Genomic DNA, 22,529 nt, shown 5'->3' on the forward strand with positions numbered 1-22,529 from the left:
AATGTGTCATTTAAGCAGACTTTCGTCCTCGAAACTTGGAATCGTACGCAAGAATCTGACTCTACGATGTGACTCCGCAGCATCTATATCTCTAATAAGCTTCTATTATCATAATTCTCACTAACATCTTCTTTAATAAACTATTTATAACTGATAACTGTATTAAAGTTAATAAATACGTATAAATGACACCAATAACTATTTTCCCCCAGAGTTAAATATTTATTAATATTTTTTGCCTTCTATTTTATATCTATAGTTAACTTAACTCATTTATATATTAAAAAAAACTGACATTAATGTATTTTATATCTATAGACTTGGTTGCATGCCAAATAATTAATAGCTTATTATTATCCTACAAAATTTCCTAATTATTTAAAATTTTAAAATTAATTATGAATTCAAACAAATATTTTAAAAATTCGAAGAAGATTACGACCGCATTCGACAGAGAAAAGAGAAGGCCTCACGAAATTTCCGAAAGTTTAATATACAAAAATTCAAATTAAAAAATTAAGTTGGAATTTTCTCACAAATGACATTTAATAATTATATTTTTTAATAGGTAAAAAACGTTACTAATGCGATGGTTTAGTTAAATTAGTAACAAAAACTATAGTAATTTGATAAATAAGAAATTCGATTTAGAGTCGATTCCATCCTTGATCGTCTGATCCTGGACATCAACAATATTCCTTGCACTTTCTCGGGGGACCCAAAATTATACTATTCCTCTCCTTCATGGTAACATCTCATGCCAAGCAAATTAACCACTTTATACCTTTTTTTATTTTATTATTCTTTTTTAAAAAATAAACCTAATTATATATATATATATATATATATATATATAGAAAGAGAGAGAGAGAGAGAGAGAGAGCGCTATAAAGCCATGAGAGGAGTGTTTGAAGCTGAGATCCGCTAACCGCCGCCGGAGAAGGGTTTCAGGTGTGCTCCACGGCCAAGGTACGTACGGCGTCCATCCTTTTCCGGTCACCGTCCGGTGAGGCATTCTCGCATACTATTTGTTCTACTTGTCGTAATTACTATTATTACATCGTACGTACTATATATTATGCCTTCGTATACGGCTTCTAACTATAAATCCCCTAAATTATTGTCTAATTTAATTTCCGACCCTTGCTAATCTAGATAGAATAATTAGTGATAGTAATAACAGACATCCTTCCACATTCTAATTAATTAATTAATTAATTAATTATGTGGTCTTCCACATATATTATTATTATTATATATATAGCTAGCTTAGCTTATGTGTGCCTGTACATATAATTCTTATTCTACCCACTAGTATTTTTCTAGTCTCTTATTAAAGAGTAGTAGATTTTGGCTATGTCCATTAGCAACCACCGGTCAACTCTACAAGTAGTAGGATTCTTGTCAGGTTGCTTCACTTTATTACAAAAATTAATTTATAAATATTCATTAAAAGACAAATTTATAGATAAAGGTATATTTGAAATATAAATAATATTATTTTATGTTCAAATGCGATCTAAGGAGAGTAAAGAGAGACACAGATTATATTCAGGGAGTTTTTCGTAAATTTCCCCTATGAGGAGTATACTTATACATATAAACCACTTGTTTATTATTTTTCGGCGACGTGTAAACATGCCAAGTATTATACGAGAGCACGTCGTTATTATGCTTCGCTAGTTTAGGGGTTTATTTTGTAAAAAGAACGTCGGAGGGTTGTGTGGGGAAATGTAATAATATAGGGGTTTAAGTGAAAATACCGTATTATTATTATTAATAATATGTTTGGTTGAAGGTATAAATAAACATTGGAAACAGATATAATGTTGTTCATGTGAGTCACCATGGCTTTGGAACCCTACTGCTTTCCAGTAGGACACCTGTTACGGAACCAACGGCCGAGATTCATCGATCGGGACTTTCTCTCCTCCAAGCTTTGCTGTTTTATGGAATTTCTCTTTTCGTAGGAATATTAAGAGGGTGCGAAGCTGCTCGGAAGTTTCGTTCTCTTCTATTCTAAGAAGAGAGCGAGAGAGGCGAAAGCGAAAGCGGTGAGAGGAAGAGGAAGAGGAGGAAGAAGACGAAGCAAGCGAGAAATTTCTCCGGTATTATTTTTATTTTTGCCGAAAGCAACCCTCGGTTCGTTGGTTTTTCTTTTTTTTTTTTGTTTTTTTGTTTTTGTTTTTGTTGTTGTCGGTTTGGTTTATTCTTGGAACGGAGTGGACCAAAAGCCGTGTGATGCGCAGCGGGCGGTGCGGATTGGATCGGCAGCGGCGTGTCATCTCTCCTGTGACCGGATGGAGCAGAGGTCGTCGTCGGCGGCGGCGGACTCGGGGTGGCAGGGCGAGGTGGACGATGACGAGTGCAACGCCGGCGGCGTGAGGGAGATCCAGATTTCAGGCGGTCCGTTCGTTATACCGCCCAAGGGAGCGCCGTTGGAGCGGCTGAGGCGGTGGAGGGTGAGTTCTCGATTTGTTTCCTTTTTCTTTTGGTTGTTTTGTTGGTAATGTGTTTGATATATGAGTTGGATTTGGGGAAAAACGTATATGCTTCATGAGCTTAAACAGAGAAACAGAAAGCATTGAAAGAATGATTGGCACTGGAACTTTTTATTCAACTGTAGGCTGTAAGGATTTGTATTGAAATGCAGACAAGGGGTACTTCATTTAGTTAGATTCAAGGATGTTGTTGGGGGGGGGGGATTTAAGGCACGGGGGGAAAAATTCCCTTATTAGAGAGCTTTTGTTGAGAAAACACAAATGTAAAGATAGCCACTGATGGGAGAGAAGTTGGGCTCTAAATAGTGACCATGCATAATGAAACTCCTCCATTTGCGAACTTTGCTGATGGTAGGTGGCTTGCTTTGGTCAGGTATAGATAGATTCTTGATTCTAGAGAATGTTGTAAAAGCATGGATTGACTGGGCGGACAAACTGATAAATGAAGCGGGGAAGCCACTCACCTCACCTGTAGAGAGGTTGGCGACAGTTATCAGTTGCTCTGATATATTGTGATCTCTGGAAGGAAATAAGTAGGTGTATAAATGAGCCAAGCTAAGATGAGCTGTGGTAGGCTCCACTTGGCACCAAACATGTAGAAGCTGACCTGACAAATGCCTGCTCGACCTCATTTCCCTCTAATTGAAGCATTAGAGCTGGGTTCAGTTCCAAAATTTTCCAATGCTATTTCCTGCCAGAAGGATGCAAACAGCCAATATAAAAACAAAAAACTGTTACTATTAATCAGCTGGGCTAGCACTTCATTGAGGTAGCTATGATATGTAGCTATATAATCTGAGCTAACCATGGTAAGCAAGGCTTGGCATTGAGTTAACTGCTCGATATAAATAGTTCCCAATATTTTTATATGGACTGCTCTATGCTGTTCAAATGTTACAAGCATTTCAGTTCGGTTTTGAGCTTTTGACAAGAACATTCTTCAGACTCTGGCTTTTGTGAGCAATAGATACATTGGATTAGACATCTCAACTTTTTAGGGAAGGTGAGTTTTGAAATTGTAAAAGTTACAATTGTGGTAGTATTTGTGAAATACTAATTGTCCATATTATCATAACTTAAAAGAACACATATTTTGTAAATCTTATTTAAAAGCACAAGATAAATACTCAACCTTAGGAGTTAAAATGAGGATGATTAATCTGATCCGGCATGCTGCTTTTGTCTAAGTACTGTGAAAGCAAGACGGACTACAAGAACAACACTACAGATGTGCAGTCTTTGCTCAGCCACGTTTACTTGAGATTATTAAGTTTGAATACATATGCTTTGATCAATTGTTCTCATCTTTTGAGCTCCTCAACTATTTAAAGTTAAACAATTATTTTTCTAGGTAATTTTGTTATTCTTATGAGGTTGTTCCTTTCTTTGGTAGCAAGCGGCGCTTGTACTAAATGCTTCTCGCCGATTTAGATATACATTGGACTTGAAAAAGGAAGAAGAGAAGGAGCAAATTAGGAGGAAAATACGGGCACATGCTCAAGTCATACGGGTACATATTCAAGCATGGGCTCAAATGTTTTGGATTATTTAGATTTTCTATTTATCTGTAACAATTTGCTTTTCTTAGGCGGCATTTCTTTTCAAAGAGGCCGGTGAAAGGCATCCCCTGGATGTTGGAACTCCAGGTACTAGAATAAACTCTCTTATGCTGGTATTAAAAATCAACATACTTAAACTACTTGTGTTGAACTTATTCTACAAGTGAATGGGGCCTTATAGATTCTTGCATCTGATCTGTTTTATTATACTATCCTCTTCTGATGTCTTTGCTGTTTATTTATTTTGTTTTGCGCAGTAGTTCTTCCTTGTGGTTTTGGAATTGGAGAGGAGCAGCTTACTTCAATGACCAGGGATCATGATTATTCTGCTCTACAAGAACATGGCGGGGCAAGTACCATTTAGTATTATGTCATTCTGATCCAATTTTACCTTGCCTATTAGTTAATTGTACACTTTATCTTATGTAGGTTAAAGGCATAGCAGATAAGCTAAAAACCAATATAGATATGGGAATAAGTGGAGGTGATGCAGATTTACTGTGTAGACGGAATGTATTTGGGACTAACACATATCCTCGTAAGAAAGGAAGAAGCTTTTTGGTATGTTTGACCTCTTTACCGTATATATGGCTATTATGTTATTCTAAACATCTTGGTGATGGCAAAGGTGGCAGTTTGGAGGATTTAAACCCTCTTTTCTATATTATTCCATTTTGAGCGCATGGCCCATGGCATTCTAAGCCTAATTTTGCTATTTCTCTAGTCTTTTATATTATAATAGGTTGTTGACTTACTTGATAGCTAATCTATTTGAGGTTCTTTGTCATTTTTTTTTTTGTTGATTGCAACATTTGAGTGTCATTTTTGCACATGATATTATTTTCGGACTGTTTTATTGCTTACTTGTCTTCTATTCTCTAGAAACTTGAATTATTTCAGGAGGTAATTGCAGATATTTTTTGGTTATTTCATTTTGTCTATCAAGCTGTTTTTTACTACAATTTCACAAAATATAATGCTCAGTATTAGTAATATTAATTTCATATTTAGAAGCCAATCTAAGCTCATGCATCTGCCATGTGCGATGGGCCATTAGAATTCCACTTTCTAATCTCTCTTTGGACTATGGATTATTTTTCATCTAGAAGTTTTGCCTATTGTTTCTCAGTAAGCATATTCTACCATTTAATGCCTTTTCGCTTTACTCAACAGGTTTTCCTATGGGAAGCTTGTCAAGATCTAACACTCATCATCCTTATGGTAGCGGCAGTTGTATCACTAATATTAGGCATAAAGACAGAGGTAAACTTATCTTTGCCGTCTTCTTTATTACATTGTCTTTTGCAACTCTATTGCCCTTTATGCAAATATTAGGCATAAAGACAGAGGTAAACTTATCTTTCCTTTTTGATGAGGAATTTTTAGCACTATTTGCGCTCAGCTGGTGTGAATATGATTATGACATCTTGCTTTTAACATGACCAATATGTATCAAATATGGATTTAAAAGCTTGGTTTGTCAACTTCTATAATTGCCTTTTATGACATTTCTTCATTGAACCTTTTTAAAATTGAGAATGTGTTTCATATACCTGTCATTTATGATATACATTCGTATGAGGAAGTATAGCCATCCATATATGTACTTATATACCATATATGAAGCTCATTTTAATATCTCAACAAGTTTACCTTACTAGAATGTGATATTGCATACTTAGCCAAACTGAAGTCTAGTAACTTGAGAAGTAATGCGGATGCCATATTTTTTGTCATATGTTTCAAGATTGTAGCAAGCTTTTGAGGCTTGAGGTGTGCTTTGTACTTCGTTGTACATACTTGCATTGATGACATCCCACATCTTTTAGATAGTCCATCAGCTATGCTATATATTGCTACTTATGAGTGGAAGGTGCTTACTTTGTAAATATCATCCATAAAGATTTATTGTCAATTACTCTTTCTATCTATTTCATGTAGGGTATTAAAGAAGGATGGTATGATGGGGGAAGCATTGCGTTTGCTGTTTGTCTTGTCATAGTTGTTACAGGTATGATATTTCTTATTGTGTGACTATTACAAGTGAACACTATTACTTGATTCATTCCTTTGCAAAGATTAACAACTATCATCAGTAATTGTTATTATCTTAGCCCGTCTATCATTGGGTGGCAACACAGCTCAAATATGTGAAATTTTGTTTTAAGGAATGGTTTCTTACATGCATACACCTCCAAAGTTCCCTATTTCTGTGTATGCCTTCCTAACTTTCATACTTGCATGTCTATCTCTCAAAAACCAATGGTTTTTGGATGGATGCCCTTCAGATTATTTTTTTGAAAAATAAATAATGCCGTGCCAGTGGCACGAGGCGTGCGACCTTTTCTTAACATGACATGTATCATTGGTATGTGTGGTGCCGAGTCGAGCTGGCGTGTCATTGGCACATTGAATAGTCATTACAAGTCAAAAAGATAATCTCTGAACATGTCTAGGGCCTTAAAAGTTAAAATATGTTTTAGGTGCTAAATTAAAGTCCTGCAACACTATATATTAGTGCAACATATGTAATTAGGTTATAGTGTCATGATTTTCTCTATTTTTTCTAGGTGCCTCTTTTGTTGGGACAAAGAATTTGGGGAAACCCAAAGTTTATATTGATTAGGCACTAAAATGTTAAGAGATATTAAAAAGGATGAAAGGTACCTCAAATGAGGATCCTTTAAGGTAAGATATGTTCAATTTTAGTGACACATGGATGAGTGACTATGAAGGAATATCGATACTCTTTTCCGTATTTGTGTCGATAATTCATTGGCATAATACGTAATGATCTGTGCCAACCAACACGACAATATATACTGACAACTATAAGTTAAAATATTATTAATGTAATAGATGAAAGGGCATTAATATCCTAAACTGAAAGAAATGTGTGGAAACAAAAATAAGAGTATCTTGTCTTAACAACTGAAGCTTTTGGGTTCCCTAGTTATTCAATAGTGGTGAAATAATGCCTTGTGTATATTGAGGTTGATGCTGATGTGTGGAATTAAGATAAATTGTAAAGCAACTCGAGATAACATTAAGTCTTTTACAAGGTACTATCATAAGGAGCTACATCCAATTTTTTACTGAGGGGAAATTTCCTTTTATACCTTATCTTTTAGTGAAATTGCGATTCACACTATATTTTTACAATTTGAGTCCTTTGTTTTTTTCTGTTTTTCTCTTAAAGGCTTAAACACTATTGTCTGACAAACTAACCATAGTGTAAGTTTTTCAAGGGGTGCTCTTGGGCTAATTTGGGCTGAAAAAATTGAGCCGACTTAAGGCCTATACTTGATCCACGCCAAACCCGAAGGCCTTTCAAGTCGGGCCTTGGATTGGGAAACTCGAGCAGTTGAGCTAGATGCGAGGGCCTAGGCTAGGTCTGGTTCTTAGTTGGGTCGACTTAATCCGGTAGGATGATTAAGGTGTTTAGGTTTTATGGTTTGCAACAACAATTGTTGGATGGATGTGAGGAGGAGACGAAGAACTAGAGAGGATGGAGAAGACATGATACGGGGGAAGGAGGAAGGGAGGACGAGTGAGATGAGCTCGTAAGGGGAGAAGGAAATTAGAGAAAGAGCGGTGATTGAGAGTGAAGGTTGAAAGAGAAGAGGCGGCGAAAATGCGGGGAAACTGAAGATGAGAGGAGTCCTGAGATGGGATGAAGGGAGGACGGGGAGATCAGAGATGGAGGAGGAAAATGAAGAGTGGGGGAGGGAGGAGTCAGATTGGTTTTTGGGCTTGCAACGGGTTACAGGTGTCGGGTTGGGCTATGGGTCTCTAGCTGGACCAAGAAGAGTAAACCGAATCTCGACCAAATGAGACCTGGGTTGGGATCAAAGTGGGTCTTGTTTGGGTTCAAGTTGGTTTTTGGCTCAGAAAACCCTAATCTGGTTTCGGCTGGCTTTGGGCCAGCTGGCTGGTTGAGCCATCGTAAGTTTTATACCAAAAAACTTGCACTAAATTTAACTAACGATCACCTGACGCAATGTTATCCAATGAAATCTGTAAGACATTCTTTTTGGAGGAGTGGCAAGTGTTGTAAGAATGGTACTCCTTTCTATATCACCCCATGGTGTTGGAAGGTTCTTGCTATTGTAAATTGTCCATGCATGCTGGGAGTGAGACCCAAATTCCCAATCCCTGTATGATTTCGCCTTATTTGTCTGCTTATTTTTTTTCACCACGTAACACACCATAGATTCCACAGTTTTGGGTGGCTGGTAGATTCGTTTTTCTACTCTGCAATTTTTTCCATCAGTTAGTCTTGTGGTACATGGTGAAAAGGTCTCTTTGTTAATTGACTCCAACTTACTTGAAAATAATAGACAGTAGCATTATTTACGCCTTTCAGTAATACCCGTTTGGTTAGATCTAATAAATATTTTTTTGGAAGAGACTCTATAAGAGGTGAATTTGAAATGTACATAATGAAATGAAGCTTTCCTTTATTGAGGTGGAAATGTATACTTGATTAAAGTTTAGCTATCCTTTTCTTAAAAAAAAAAGAGTTTTACTGTACAAGGGATTCCTTTCTGTTTGTCATGTTGGAGTGATTATGTACTCACTTCTGTATATCTGTTTCTTGTTTCTTTGCTAGCTGTTAGTGATTATAAGCAGTCACTTCAGTTCCAACACCTGAATGAGGAAAAGCAAAATATTCATATGGAGGTCTGTTCTATCTTAATGGCATACATGTCCCTAATCGGCATTCTTGAGTTCTCTATGCTAATGCTTTTGATGTTCAGGTTATCAGAGGTGGCAGAAGAATCGAGGTTTCAATATTTGATCTTGTTGTTGGCGATGTTGTTCCTCTCAAAATTGGTGATCAGGTAGGAGGATAGAATTGTTAATTGTGTGGTTTGGTCTATGCTTGTTTTCATACTGAATAGGCCATCTATAAACTTTCTTCTAGGTCCCTACTGATGGTATCTTAATTGGCGGGCATTCTCTTGCCATTGATGAATCTAGTATGACGGGGGAGAGCAAAATTGTGAGTTCCTGTACTATTATTTCAGAAACTCATGTGAGTTACACAGATAATCACATATGATGCTTTATTTCAGGTCCACAAGGATCAGAAAGCACCATTTTTGATGTCTGGGTGCAAGGTTGCTGATGGTTATGGCAATATGTTGGTGAGTTTCTCCAATCTGTTGGTCTTTTACACTCTTTACCATATTAAATTTGTGGACTAGTTACTCATTGGTTTGCATATTGTTAGAATGTAAAATATTAAGCACCCTTCTCTAAAGCCTCATTTATTTCAGATTAAGGGAAAATCTAGAATAGCTATTCTAAACCAATGTATTTAAATGTTTACTTGCAATCTAGAATAGTGGTGGAATAATTATGTTTGATATGATATAAAATTGAGATAAAGTACAAATAAGAAGTAAAATTTGGCTCAAATGCTATTGATTTGATATATAAATTTAAATTAAGTTCTCATTTCTTGTAGATGTACAATGTGTACTTGTATACTTATAAGTATGTAATGTAAATATTTATTAGAATGTTTGGTTGATATTCAAACTGTTGAACTTACTGGGGCTCTGTTACCCCTTGATGTAAACTTTTTATTCATGTCCAGGTAACTGCTGTTGGAATTAATACTGAATGGGGCTTACTGATGGCCAGTATATCAGAAGACACTGGTGAAGAGACCCCTTTGCAGGTTTGCTGTAGTGATTTTATTTGTGTTAAATATTATTCTCTTGTTACTCAATGGGTGATTTGTTTTGGCAAAGGTACGCTTGAATGGTGTTGCTACTTTTATTGGTATAGTAGGGCTTGCTGTTGCTGGTGCCGTTCTTGTAGTCCTTTTGGCTAGGTAACCATGAGGTCATGATATGCTTGTGTATTCGACACTGGTTTTCAGGTTTGACTGCTTATGAAATTTTTTTCTTTCTTATCAGATATTTTACTGGATATACCAAGAATCCTGATGGATCTATTCAGTACATAAAAGGACAAACAAGTGTAAAGGCTACAGTAAATGGAGCAATTAAAATCTTGACTGTTGCTGTATGTATTCGTAATTTCGTATCTATAAACTGATGATTAATCTCCTCGGTGTATATCTTACATTAAGAAAAAATAACCAGGTAACTATCGTGGTTGTAGCAGTGCCTGAAGGGCTACCATTGGCTGTCACTTTGACGTAAGTGCACACAATTTTATTTGTTTGAAATATTTGAACCTTCCTCTCTTTTTTTCCTTGAATATTTACCATTTATTTCTGATTCTGTCAGCCTGGCTTACTCGATGCGTAAAATGATGGCAGACAAGGCTCTGGCATGTATCTTACTAAAACACATAATTAGATATTACTTGATATTTCCAGTCACTAACTGTTTCTCTTTCAGGTGAGGAGGCTTTCAGCATGTGAAACTATGGGGTCGGCTACAACTATTTGCAGTGATAAAACTGGTACTTTGACGCTAAATCAGGTAAGCTTTTATCTTACTCCAAATTCACTGTTCGTGTTTGTCTGTGAATTACTTATCTGTAGTTTCTTCATAAATGGGAGCATCGATGATTGGCATCTGATGTAAAAAATTTATGGTGTCAGAAGGCAAAATCTCTCTTATTCAGCTTTCTTTCTTCATATGTATAATAATTATACTCTGACATTTCTGTGTTCCACATCGATGTTTAAGATGACCATTGTGGCGGCCTATGTTGGTGGGGAAAAGATAGATCCACCAGATAATGTTAAGTTGTTGTCTCCTACCATTTCCTCTCTTCTACTAGAAGGAATTGCTCAAAATACATCTGGCAGTGTGTTTGAGCCAGAGGTCAGCTTTCACTTTTTCCTTTTTCTTAGTTCCTAAACTTGCCATGTCTGTGATATGAGTACTTTATTAGTTTTCACATTTCAGTTTTGCAATGCCCTATTTATTACCTGCTCCTACCTTTATCAGGTTTTCTTTGTTGTAGAAGAATTTGCTTAAAAAGCTATAAAATAGAAAATCTACTCTTGCTGTAAATGGGCTAAATAAAACATTATCTGGTCTTTCTCGAACTTGAATATTTGTTAGCCAAGAAGACAAGAATCATGAAAAGTAATAATTTCTAAAATACCAAATATCAATTGTAGCCATGGAAATTTGAAGCTTAGTCATATTATCTTACAAAATTTGGGAACTTTTGTATGTTACATTCTTTTCCAGATATCTGATTGTGATGGACTATTCAAGCATCAAGGGAGTGTATTTATTTTGCCCATCTTATAATACTACAAATTGAACATAATTTACCTTTTTTTAATTTTTATGTTTTCCAGTATATTCTTATCTTGATCTCCCCATATTAAACATATCAATGTGATTCTAAGTCTGGCAATTTGGTTGGTGGCAATGTCGCAGCATGACACCTATTTTATACTCTCTTAGATGAGTATTCTGTTTTTACCTATAAAATATCCATTTTCAAATTTTGATTCTGCCATGTGTTCTCTAGAGTACGGTCATTCTGCTTGCTGTTGGATGTGGTCAAGGTTGCTCCTTTATTCTTCTTGAGAGTTTTCTCTTCCATTACTCTGCTGGAGGTTTTGGAATTTCTTTATTTGTCTTGCATCTAGAGCTTATGTTCCTTGGTTTCGATTGGATAGATGAATACATAATATTTCACTTATCTTAATTGTAGATTTTTTTACTCGTTGTATTTTTGTTCCATATTCTGTGAAGCATGATAACTTGAAACATCTTACCTTGGCAGGATGGTGGAATTGCTGAGGTTACTGGCTCACCCACTGAAAAGACCATCCTTTCTTGGGGGTTGAAGGTACTTTCTTTTTCCCTTTTCCTTTTTCCCGTTTCCTTTTTCCCTTGTACTTGTTTGTGTTGCTCATCATGTCTGCCAATCATTTACAGCTGCAAATGAAGTTTAATGAAATCCGATCAAGATCATCAATTATTCATGTCTTCCCTTTCAACTCAGAGAAAAAACGTGGCGGTGTTGCAGTTCATGTGGTAAGCACAATTCTTAATTTATTGATAAGAAGATAGTATGCAGTCCTTTATTTTTTTTTATGACCCTTTTGATATATATATGCAGCTTGAGATGTTTCTTTAGCTTTTGATATATGCTCTATTTTTTTTATCAAGTCACTGTGTTAGGTTTAAGCACTGCAGCCACATAAGAAGAAATAATTCATTGTACAGTTTTGATCCTCTGTCCGGGCTTCTTGCAACTTAATTGCATTCCATTTTTCAATTGGATTGTGTGCATCTCATATGTAAATTATGTGTACTCTAATATAGAAAGGTGTATCCAGTGTGGAAAATGTATGCATCACTTATCAAAAGCCCAAACTTGCCAATTAAAAAGAAGACTGCAATTAAGTTGCAAAAAAACCCTCCATCTGGAATACAAACTTGCCTTTCCTTTTCTCCAAGGCAGTTTTGGCTAGTCTAAGCTTATTCAGAACCACTTATGCAGAAGTCATCCAGAAACTATCCATTATGTTAAATTGTTAACAATAATGAATAGCATATTATGTATAGTCACTGTCGTCTGAGTTGGAGAAAGTTGATCAAAATACAGTGCATCCACTTTGCTATGCAGTCCTGTTCTCTAGCAATCTTACTGATGTTGCTATGTTGAAACCATTTTCCTTAGAAGTCATAAAATAGGTTCTTGATGTATAGTCAGCTCCTAGATAGTTTATTCTTGTTTAAGACACCACAAATCTCATTCAGTATTTATTCACGATAAGTAGCACACACAAAGGACTGCCGTTCTGTGTGTCGTCGCCATGGGGGGAGGGAGGGAGGGGGTGACTTGATCTAAAATCATATATGATTGCCGACTTTAGTCTTCGGTTACAAAAAAAGAGTGGACCGGTGAGAAAGGAGGAAATTGATTGGTTACATTATGCGGACCCTATTATAAGTAATATCTGATGCAGATCCTATTATAAGTAATAAAGAATTTTGACTGATCATAAAGGATCCTATTTTAAGTGCTTTGGATCCTTTAAGTGATACTGGATTCTAACTTATCTTAAAGGATCCTCTACGACCCAAATCTAAGTTTTAAGTGATTTAATATTCCACACTCATCTTCTCCATCCGATCAATGGAACACAAAAACCCCTAGCAATGACCCTTTTCCCTTCTTTGGCTTCCCCATGCGACCATGAAATCCCTATGCAAGGCCTTTTTGGGGGTGCCGTTGGCACTTCAGCCATGTGCCAGCCTAGTATCTTGATTGTTCATGTGCTTGCGTCGTGTATCTTCATACTGATATTGATGCAATGACTGTTATTTTCTTTGTTCTTCTTATTGGTAATTTGGTCCTTTTATGCTTATAATTTGTAGGGAGGTTCTGAAGTTCATGTGCATTGGAAGGGAGCTGCTGAACTAATTGTAGCATCATGTACGAGTTGGTTTGACACAGATGGCTCGAAGCACGAAATGACTTCTGACCAGGCAGGTTCTTGAGATCTTAGTAGTTTACTTGTTTCTAGACTTTTCTGATCCATTATGCCATTGCAGCTTAATGCATTCAGGAAGTATATTGAAGATATGGCTGAGGACAGCCTTCGCTGTGTCGCTTTTGCTTATAGACCTTTGGAATTGGAAAATGTTCCGAATGAGGAAGAAAGAATTAACTGGTCGCTGCCTGAAGATAACTTGATCCTGCTAGCTATTGTGGGGATAAAGGTGTGTATTGGAGAATGCATATTCTAGGTGGCTTAGATGGTTATGAAGTTACTTTTCTCCAACTTCCGTAAGACAATACTTGATATAAATATTATGCACTTCATTTAGTTTCCATTAAGGAAATAAAATAAATTAGGGGTGCAACTCTGTGATATGAGGGAATTAATAATGTTATGAATAAACTTTCTGGAGTCTACTACACTACTGCAAGAAGTGGAAGAAAGCTGGATAAGTTGATAATCAAGGCCAGAAATATTTAATCATGTAAAATTCATATCTCGTTAGTGTATCATTAGCTCTTGTGGCTTGAATTGGTAAGTTATCAAAGGAATAAGTGAATAACCTCAACTAGTTCCCAATTCTTAGATTATTTAGTTTGACATGTACTTTTGCTGCTTATCCTGAACATATAATTCATATTCATATAACATAATCTGATTAATCAAGCACATCCTACTCTTAGGTTGACATCGACCATATTTGCTAATGGTGTTCTCTAGTAGATCCTCATCATCCATAAAAATCATTATCTCTCATTGTCACCTGTTTAATGCAATAATTGTGAATTAATCATGGTGAAGCAGTTGGTCTCTAATACCATCCCATTTCTTTGTTTTTATTTTATATAGAAATTGGACAATAGTCATGATGTAACAGTTACGTTCAATTCTTCTTCTGACCGTGATTGTCACATAAAAGAGAATGTTGGCAACCAATTATCATTTCTTTGCTCACACATATGTTGACTTATAGGATCCTTGCCGACCTGGGGTTCGAGATGCCGTTCGGCTATGCCAAGAAGCAGGCGTCAAGGTACTTCTGGTAGCTTATTGAATTGTATAATCTTTTTAAGTGCTATTAGTATGTCAATGGGATGGTAAGATGTTCTACCACACCCCACTTAAATTAAATGTAATCTTAATTTTGTACGTGAAAGTGCCATATCATGGATGATAGTCGTTCTGCCTTTGAAAACCATAAAGAAGCATGGATTTTTCATTTGATTTGTTATGGAAGTTCGTAGTGAAGGTAATCTGTTTAAGACAATAATCATTATTAAGAAACCTTGTCATCCTAGATCAATGTGCTCCTGAACATACTATGACCTTTTTTTAAACTTCATTTTGTTGTTTTTGAGCAAGTAGGTACGTATGGTCACTGGGGATAATCTTCACACAGCCAAGGCCATAGCTTTTGAGTGTGGGATACTTACCGATCGCAATGTATCAGAACCAACTGTGATAGAAGGAAGAGTATTTCGAGCTTATTCTGATGCAGAAAGGGAAAAGGCTGCTCAGAAAATTTCTGTAAGAATACTTTTGATCTCTTGTGTCTTTTATCATACTATCAGCATTAACTATATCTATTAAAAAATTGTCGGTTACATTTTCTTTCCTTCTACCATAAAATATCTGCTAATATTTGCAAGCATAAATATCCATCTGTCTCTTTCTTTAGAAAAGTTTAATGCCTTTTTCATTTATGTATATTGAGTTCTTGATGATGTCATGCTTGAAATTTGTGCCTAATTGATGTACTACAGTTCAATGATGGCTGTGTCGACCACCAGCCGGCACGGCACGACAAGGCGCGTGTCGCGGCACTTGCTGGCCGTGCCGTAAGAGGGAGAGAAAAAGGTAAGAGATTGCTTATTGTTATGAACCAGATCTGGAACAATCCGTATGTAGGATATGTAGGATGATCCTGAGATTTTGAGGGGTAATAATCTCGGAAGTTTCGGATCTAATGGCTTTAGAATGAAGTCAATCAGAGATTTGGATGAAAAATTATAGTTAAAATAGTTAAGCAAGGTCGAAGTAGGGCACAATAGTAATTGATCGACATTGTGGCTGTCGTCAGAGGGTGGTGGACAGCCAAGGGCGGTGATGGATGGCCATAAAGTAGGATGTCTGGAAGATCGGGATGCTTCTATAACTATGATCTACTCTTAGAAAGATAAAGATAATCTGACGACGAAGGTAAAAGATAAAGACGTTGCTATGGTAAAAGATAAAGACGATAAGAAATATTTAGTTAAACTCATTCATTCAACGCATAAACAATTAGGGTTGCACTCCATATATTTATAGAGGCTAGTTCTAAATTGACTCAGACTACGATTTGCTTTAAGGGCTTACATTAAAGATAAATATGACTTAGAGATAATTATAACTCAGCTAAATCACCATTTCTTATGCTTCTCGAAATGTTTCTTCGTTCTGTCATAGATAGAGTTCTAATTCGAAGAAGCCTTGACTATGAAAGTTGTAGATTAGAATATCTTCGATCTTCTCCAAGTGGTTTCGTAATATTCGGTCGACTGATGAATATTTGTAGAATATTTTTCTAAAATTACACAGGAGTTAACTAAACTTAACTTAGGTGATCAAATAAACTTTTATCTACCTAGACTCTAACTAAACTACATAAATAAAATAAATGAAATAACTAGACTCGATTCATCGAGCTTAATGTCCATATAATGTGATTTGATCTGACCCTGTTCGCATCACTCACCTTTACCGCTCGCCACTCGTTGCTTGCCGACTCTCCATCGCTTCTCTCTCGACCTTTCTTCCTCCTCCCTTGTGTTAGGGCACCCGATGGGGTGCGAGCTCGGGTGGCGGCGATAGTGTTGACGGCTTGGTCAGTGTCAGCAAGCCTAACGACAAGGTTAATGGCAAGCAACGAAGCTACTATGTGGGTAGCCGTGCGGCACCTCTCGTGCCACGTGCCGATATGTCGCCGGCACAACACGGCCATCCATGCTACAGTCACATCAATCTCATTCAGGTCATACATCAGTTTGTTAAAAGGATCCAAGCATTTATACGAAGCATTTCTCAAATTTGCTTTCACTTTGTTGAACATCATATTATTGGTAAAGTACGTGTTGGTAGTTTCACTGTCATAAATCCAGAATTACCTGTGGCTGTGGCAACCTTTATTATGATACTTGGCATTCATCTATCAGCAAACTCCCAAGGCTTGGCATTTGCAACCCTTATGTTATTAGAATAATACCATATTTAGTTATTTACATGATGCTATATCCTTTTAGATGTGTCAGGGGCTCAGGGCCACTTTCATTTCATCATGTCAATTCTGTGCATATTACCTACCTTGCTCACTAGGAATTTCTCCAGTTTGCTAGAAAGTTTTATGCGAATGGCTTTTGCTGGTATGTAATGTTTTGCCTAGCTTACACCTAGTATCTATCTAATGTCTTCTTTCTAAAATTTTCATCGATAAGCGTAAACTATTACATTATTTTTTTCTTTAATTTATGGAAGCTGTGGATATTGCTTCCAAGTCTTTTATTACATCGAATTTATTAATACTAAAAATGATATGAAAGTATCACATTATGTTGTAACACTTACTATCACAATTCGTTCCCAGTTTCAAATATATCATTCATCTACGCCACTCATGCAACTGAGCTTCAGGGAGAACTATGGCTCATGCTCCTCTTTTTATTTATTTTCAAGGAGAAATAAATGTCGTTCTTGCTTATATTCTTATTTCCTCACGAAGAATTAGGGTAGTGACCAACATATATATATATAAATCTGAAACTATTGTTACAGGTGATGGGAAGGTCTTCGCCAAATGACAAGCTACTGCTTGTAAAAGCATTGAGAAACACAGGGCATGTGGTAGCTGTTACCGGGGATGGCACAAATGACGCACCTGCACTACATGAGGTCTGCATATAATATAAATTGTGCACAAATATACTGAGCCATGTGTGTCCAACTGTTCATGCATATACACATGGTTGCTCATTCTACAGACCTTCACTCAAGCATTTGGTGCAACAGATGTTGCAGGGTTACTAAGTCACCTGATTTTTGGTTTTCAGGCAGATATTGGTCTTGCAATGGGCATTCAGGGGACAGAAGTAGCTAAAGAAAGTTCAGACATTATTATTCTTGATGACAATTTTGCATCAGTTGTGAAGGTTTGATTGTTGGCCATATTCTATAATATCCAAGGTTTAACCTACTAGAACTATTAGAACTTCTCATGTGTGTATTAGGTTGTCCGCTGGGGGCGTTCTGTCTATGCAAATATTCAGAAATTTATCCAGTTCCAGCTCACTGTCAATGTTGCAGCTCTTATAATAAATGTGGTTGCTGCTGTTTCTTCTGGAAATGTTCCTTTAAATGCTGTTCAGGTTTGACATCAAAGAATCTCCATATCTACTGTCTTTATCATAGTAGAAGAAATGCCAAACGGAAAATACTATTTAGGTCACTAGAACTCTCATGATATCCTCAGTTGGATAATATTCAACTGCTGCCCATTTTTTCTTTCTGATCAACATGCTAATGATTAACACAAGCATCTTGTTAAGTTGTATGTCTGGCAGATAAGAAGTGCAGAAAACAATAAGGGTCGATTTTTTGCCACTTGTTTCATTAAATTAGAAATGGTTATAGCCAAGCTGCATAGCTTTGTTTCTGGTCTAACATTTTTTATGGGCTTATCTTTTCCTTGTTGTAACAGCTGCTTTGGGTTAATCTCATTATGGATACACTCGGGGCTCTTGCACTGGCAACTGAGCCACCAACAGATCACCTTATGAAGCGACCACCTGTTGGTCGTAGGTTAGACCTTTTCTTTCCCTCGTATCTATCTGATGTTCTTCCAATGGTGCCTTTTGTCAGGAAATATGCTTTATATATTCCTTTAATAAACTTCTTTGCTTTGGAAAGACCATAGTTGTTTAACTAATAGTTGAATGATCCTCTACTGCATCTAAATATTTTCACGACATTAATCCTATAGGCAAGGGGGTCACCTTGCCAAAATGCCAAATTATAGTGTTCACATTCAGAGATTGTCATATGTTATGTCACTTACACAAGGTTTTCGTTACATTAAAATTTTCCTTTTATCAGCTCAATTTGTTGCTTCAATTTTAACATCAGTGAGGAGCTATTCATTCCTTGTATCAGCTCAATACTTTTGTGCTTTTAAATTTAACATCAATGAGGAGCTACTCTGTCCGTATATCATATAGAGAACAAGCAGTTTTTTTCAAGATTCCTAATATGAATCTGCTTACTCTTTACAGAAATGTAAGTGATTACCCTAGGATTTTGTAGGAGGTTGGTGTTTGATTTTAGATGCTGTTATAATAAATGAAGATAACCTTGGAAACTAGTGATAAAGGCTTGTCAAGTATACCTCATTCTCTCAACTCATCCAACACATACTGTTCCAATAAGGTGTGGAGATCAGACCTGTCTTGTCGCCTACGTGAGTTTAAACTGCTATCTTATCTGAATTTATTTCCTTGTACTTGATGAGTTTGGACCAAATTATTAGTTGTAAATGTGCAATTTATGCTTAGGTTTCTGAAATAAAGACTGGCCCTTGCTGCCTGCCCAGACTAGTGCCCATCATTAATTCTGCACTGGCTCTCTTTTCTCCTAGTATTATCTTCAGATCTGGCTTACATAATTGAATTTTTTTTATTGTGGGATGAAATAGAACTTTTGCCAATCATATGTTGTGTTGCATCTATTTGTGGAATTCTAAACTATGATCTGTTTGAGTTACCGTTGAACCTTGTACTTTTATGGTTGTATTTCTGTTAAATATAGTTGTCTGTGCTTTCAATTTAAAGTCTGTGACAAAGAACAAGATAAAAAACTAACCTTTAATAGGTTACTGGTTTATTAGAGCATCACCACTAACCCTTATTTCCTTAATGGGTTATTGACTTATTGGCTCATTGGACGCTTTAGAGCATAATCACTAACCCTTAAGTGGTTATTGGCTTATTGGAGGCTCCAAAACATCATTTGACTTGTCATCAGTCGATAAAGTTGCTGTGCCGACCTGCATGCCTTGGCATGAGCCTATGCCATTGGCAAACACCATGCCAGGTGCTGTGTCTCCTTTAGCATGGTAATTTGGCACAGCAAACATAGTTCTTCAGTGGTTAGTATAGGTTTTAGTTTTCCACTGGTTGAGTTAGGCCAGATGCCTGTTTCTTCCCTAGATAATTTTATGAAGTTATTAGTGTGACTGGAGACCAAGGTTGAACATTCCAAGCTTGGAGGAATTTAGTGAACTTATATGCAGAAAGATCTAAATGGTATTATAATATTTGTCTATCTTGTTATCATCAGTTCTATTGAAGCTGCTTGTAGGAATGCAGTCTTAGGTAGTTTATGAATATACTCATTTTCTTTTGGTATTTGACACATCTGTCCTCTGTTAAATTTTGTACATATGTATATGAGTCAGTGTTCTGTTATCTGTTCAAATTTTTTACCGTATGTTTGTTAGTAAATTTTCTATTTTTGCAGAGAGCCTCTGGTTACTAATATCATGTGGAGGAACTTAATAATACAGGTATGTAATGGTTTGATTAATACCTACTGTTGACACTTTCAGGCCTCGTTTTCTACTAGAGCTATTGGCAGTTATTATGGTTGTTTGGTGCACCTGCAGGCCCTATTTCAAGTTGCAGTCCTTCTCACAATGAACTTCAAAGGCAGGAGCATTCTGCGTTTGAATAATGATAGTCTTGAGCATGCAGATAAAGAGAAAAATACCTTCATATTTAATACATTTGTCCTATGTCAAGTAAGTTTCTCTAATATTTCCCCAGGATAGAAAGGTTTCAGAAGAAATTAAATTTAATATCAAATTATTGCTAATAGTTTCTAGAAGGTTTTCTAGGATCCGGATTTGCAGTTACTGAACCTTACTATAGTCGAACTCTAAACTACTAGATGAACAAGTACCCTGAAAATCTTTCTTTTTGAAATCTAAAAGAAAGGACATTTGACTCTAGATTTCTGATCGTGTGGCTAATTTCAAGTTCTGTCGCAAAGCTTGATTATGCTCCTTTTTTCTCTTAGGTATTTAACGAGTTCAACTCCCGGAAACCAGATGAACTGAATATATTCAGTGGTATCACAAGAAACCACCTCTTCATGGTCATAATAGCGATAACTGTTGTACTTCAGGTATGAAATTTTAGATCATTAATACATTACATATTTACACTGAAAAGAAATTATTTGACTTGTTTTTTATGCTTTTCCTTACTCTTTGTAGGTTTTAATAATTGAGTTTCTTGGGAAGTTTGCATCTACTGTGAGACTTAATTGGAAGCTGTGGTTAGTTTCAATGGCTATTGGTTTTGTAAGGTAAACATCAGTTTCTTCAGTTACTCCAACAATTACCAGTTGGTTTATATTTACCCATCTAGGAATGTTAGACTGGTCTTTCGGACAGTTACAGTTACTTTCCCCAGTGATAATTAGTCAGTTCTTCAGACTATCTACAAGAAAATTAATAAGGGATGGGATGTAGAATGAGATCAAGGGACGAGTATAGAATGACTCTCCAATGAGCATCCTATTATGCTTTATTAGGCTCCGTGGTATTTCTTTTTTCTTTGGTGTTTTGATCAAACAGTAAATCCTTGTGCAGCTGGCCGCTGGCCATTGTTGGAAAGCTCCTCCCAGTTCCAGATACTCCATTACAGGAATTAATTCAGAGAAGTTTTTGCTGCGGAAAGAAACCATCAGGTTCAACCCAAGGTCCCCCAGGTCCCATAATTCTTTCTTTTTTACTTCAGATCAAGTTTTTAATGCTATCTTCTGGGGGTGGCGCGTGGGCATATTCATGTTGCAATCATATCTGCATGCTCTTTGGAGTCATCTCTTTACTCTCATTTAGAGTGTAATTGTCAAGGAAATTGATGCCTTGATGTGAGATCTTAGATGGGAAGATTGCCATGTGCTCTAGCGAAAAGCTATAGTAGCCCAAGTGCATACAAGTGCCTCTACGCACCTGAAAGTAGCATTCGTTCCATCGGCGGTATGTACGACTTACACTTTAGCTATCTCGCTCGCAGATCATAATGGGAATGGACAAGGAGATTCCAATTCAGCTACCTCGCGCGCAGATCATAATGGGAATGGAGGAGGACATTCCAATCATCCGGATCCCAGTCATATGGTCTGATATGACATCCATCCGAAGGGGACTTCTTTTATACTGTAAGATTGAGTGTGGATTGTAATTAGATGTTTCTATACGATGAAAACATTAATACTTCCCGACGGAGATACTAGTGTCATCAAGTAAAGAGGATCTTTTTTTATTCAGACAAAGCTGGGCGTCAAAACGTTTGGCTCTAATATAACCTTCGCACTATCATGTTGCCACTTTCAGGTCTGTGTAGCAGACTTTTATCCCTCAGTGTTGGTCTTCTCTGCCAGTATAAAGAAGAGTTAATTACTTGAAATATTTATGTCATATCTCTTGTATATGGACACGATAGTATATATTGGTGTCACCATTCCACTTTTTATGAATGCCCTTTCTTGTGACAATTGTACTCAAGCAGAAGTTGGTCCCTGCTGTTTCAAGTATTCACAAATTTCAAACTGCAACGCTCTTTATCTTTGACAGCAGCAAAAGCCGCAATTAATTCTTTCTTTCTTTCTTTCTCTCAAGATTTAAAGTTATGGAACCTCTTTGAATGCTACTTAGGGATAAGCAGCGGTGAGTTATTCTGTTCTTTATAGAATAGAATAATACCCGTCTGTTCGTCTCTCCTTCACTGCAGCCTGTTCTTGAGCTCTTCCTCTTCCCACAGGCTCTTGAAGAGGTGATAGAGTCTTGAATGAATTACTTGGGCATCAACGACATGCTTTCTGGGAACATTTCTTCTCATGGTTTGATACAGAGGAGAGGGGAAATGGGGGTGCGGAAGAGTAAGAGTAAGCCTGCAGCAGACGATGATCACT

The 22,529-nt window shown here is 36.7% G+C and overlaps 1 protein-coding gene across 3 annotated transcripts; it reads left to right on the forward strand.

Annotated features, from left to right (window-relative positions):
* The first annotated feature begins 857 nt into the window (after window positions 1-857).
* Window positions 858-22,122, forward strand: LOC140767463 (calcium-transporting ATPase 5, plasma membrane-type-like). 3 transcript variants are annotated; one of them, XM_073107385.1, is made up of 36 exons: window positions 858-969; window positions 1,971-2,108; window positions 2,250-2,462; window positions 3,895-4,011; window positions 4,090-4,147; window positions 4,318-4,409; window positions 4,490-4,621; window positions 5,234-5,323; window positions 6,002-6,071; window positions 8,673-8,743; window positions 8,821-8,904; window positions 8,988-9,065; window positions 9,139-9,210; window positions 9,666-9,749; window positions 9,823-9,905; window positions 9,991-10,099; window positions 10,180-10,235; window positions 10,327-10,369; window positions 10,441-10,524; window positions 10,735-10,872; window positions 11,795-11,860; window positions 11,950-12,048; window positions 13,399-13,509; window positions 13,576-13,743; window positions 14,497-14,556; window positions 14,889-15,050; window positions 17,334-17,450; window positions 17,609-17,707; window positions 17,786-17,923; window positions 18,256-18,356; window positions 20,070-20,115; window positions 20,215-20,349; window positions 20,628-20,735; window positions 20,827-20,918; window positions 21,205-21,323; window positions 21,632-22,122. In XM_073107385.1, exons 3-36 carry the CDS (start codon window positions 2,301-2,303, stop codon window positions 21,739-21,741), a joined length of 3,354 nt encoding a protein of 1,117 aa, XP_072963486.1. In that variant the 5' UTR covers window positions 858-969; window positions 1,971-2,108; window positions 2,250-2,300; the 3' UTR covers window positions 21,742-22,122. The 3 variants fall into 3 exon arrangements, with proteins under 3 accessions (XP_072963486.1, XP_072963487.1, XP_072963488.1); XM_073107386.1 differs by having other exon boundaries at window positions 21,205-21,314; XM_073107387.1 differs by having other exon boundaries at window positions 21,205-21,302.
* Window positions 22,123-22,529: the final 407 nt, after the last annotated feature.

The sequence above is a fragment of the Typha angustifolia genome, chromosome 9 (assembly GCF_048772165.1).
Source record: "Typha angustifolia cultivar Huaian chromosome 9, ASM4877216v1, whole genome shotgun sequence".
Classification (NCBI taxonomy): domain Eukaryota; kingdom Viridiplantae; phylum Streptophyta; class Magnoliopsida; order Poales; family Typhaceae; genus Typha; species Typha angustifolia.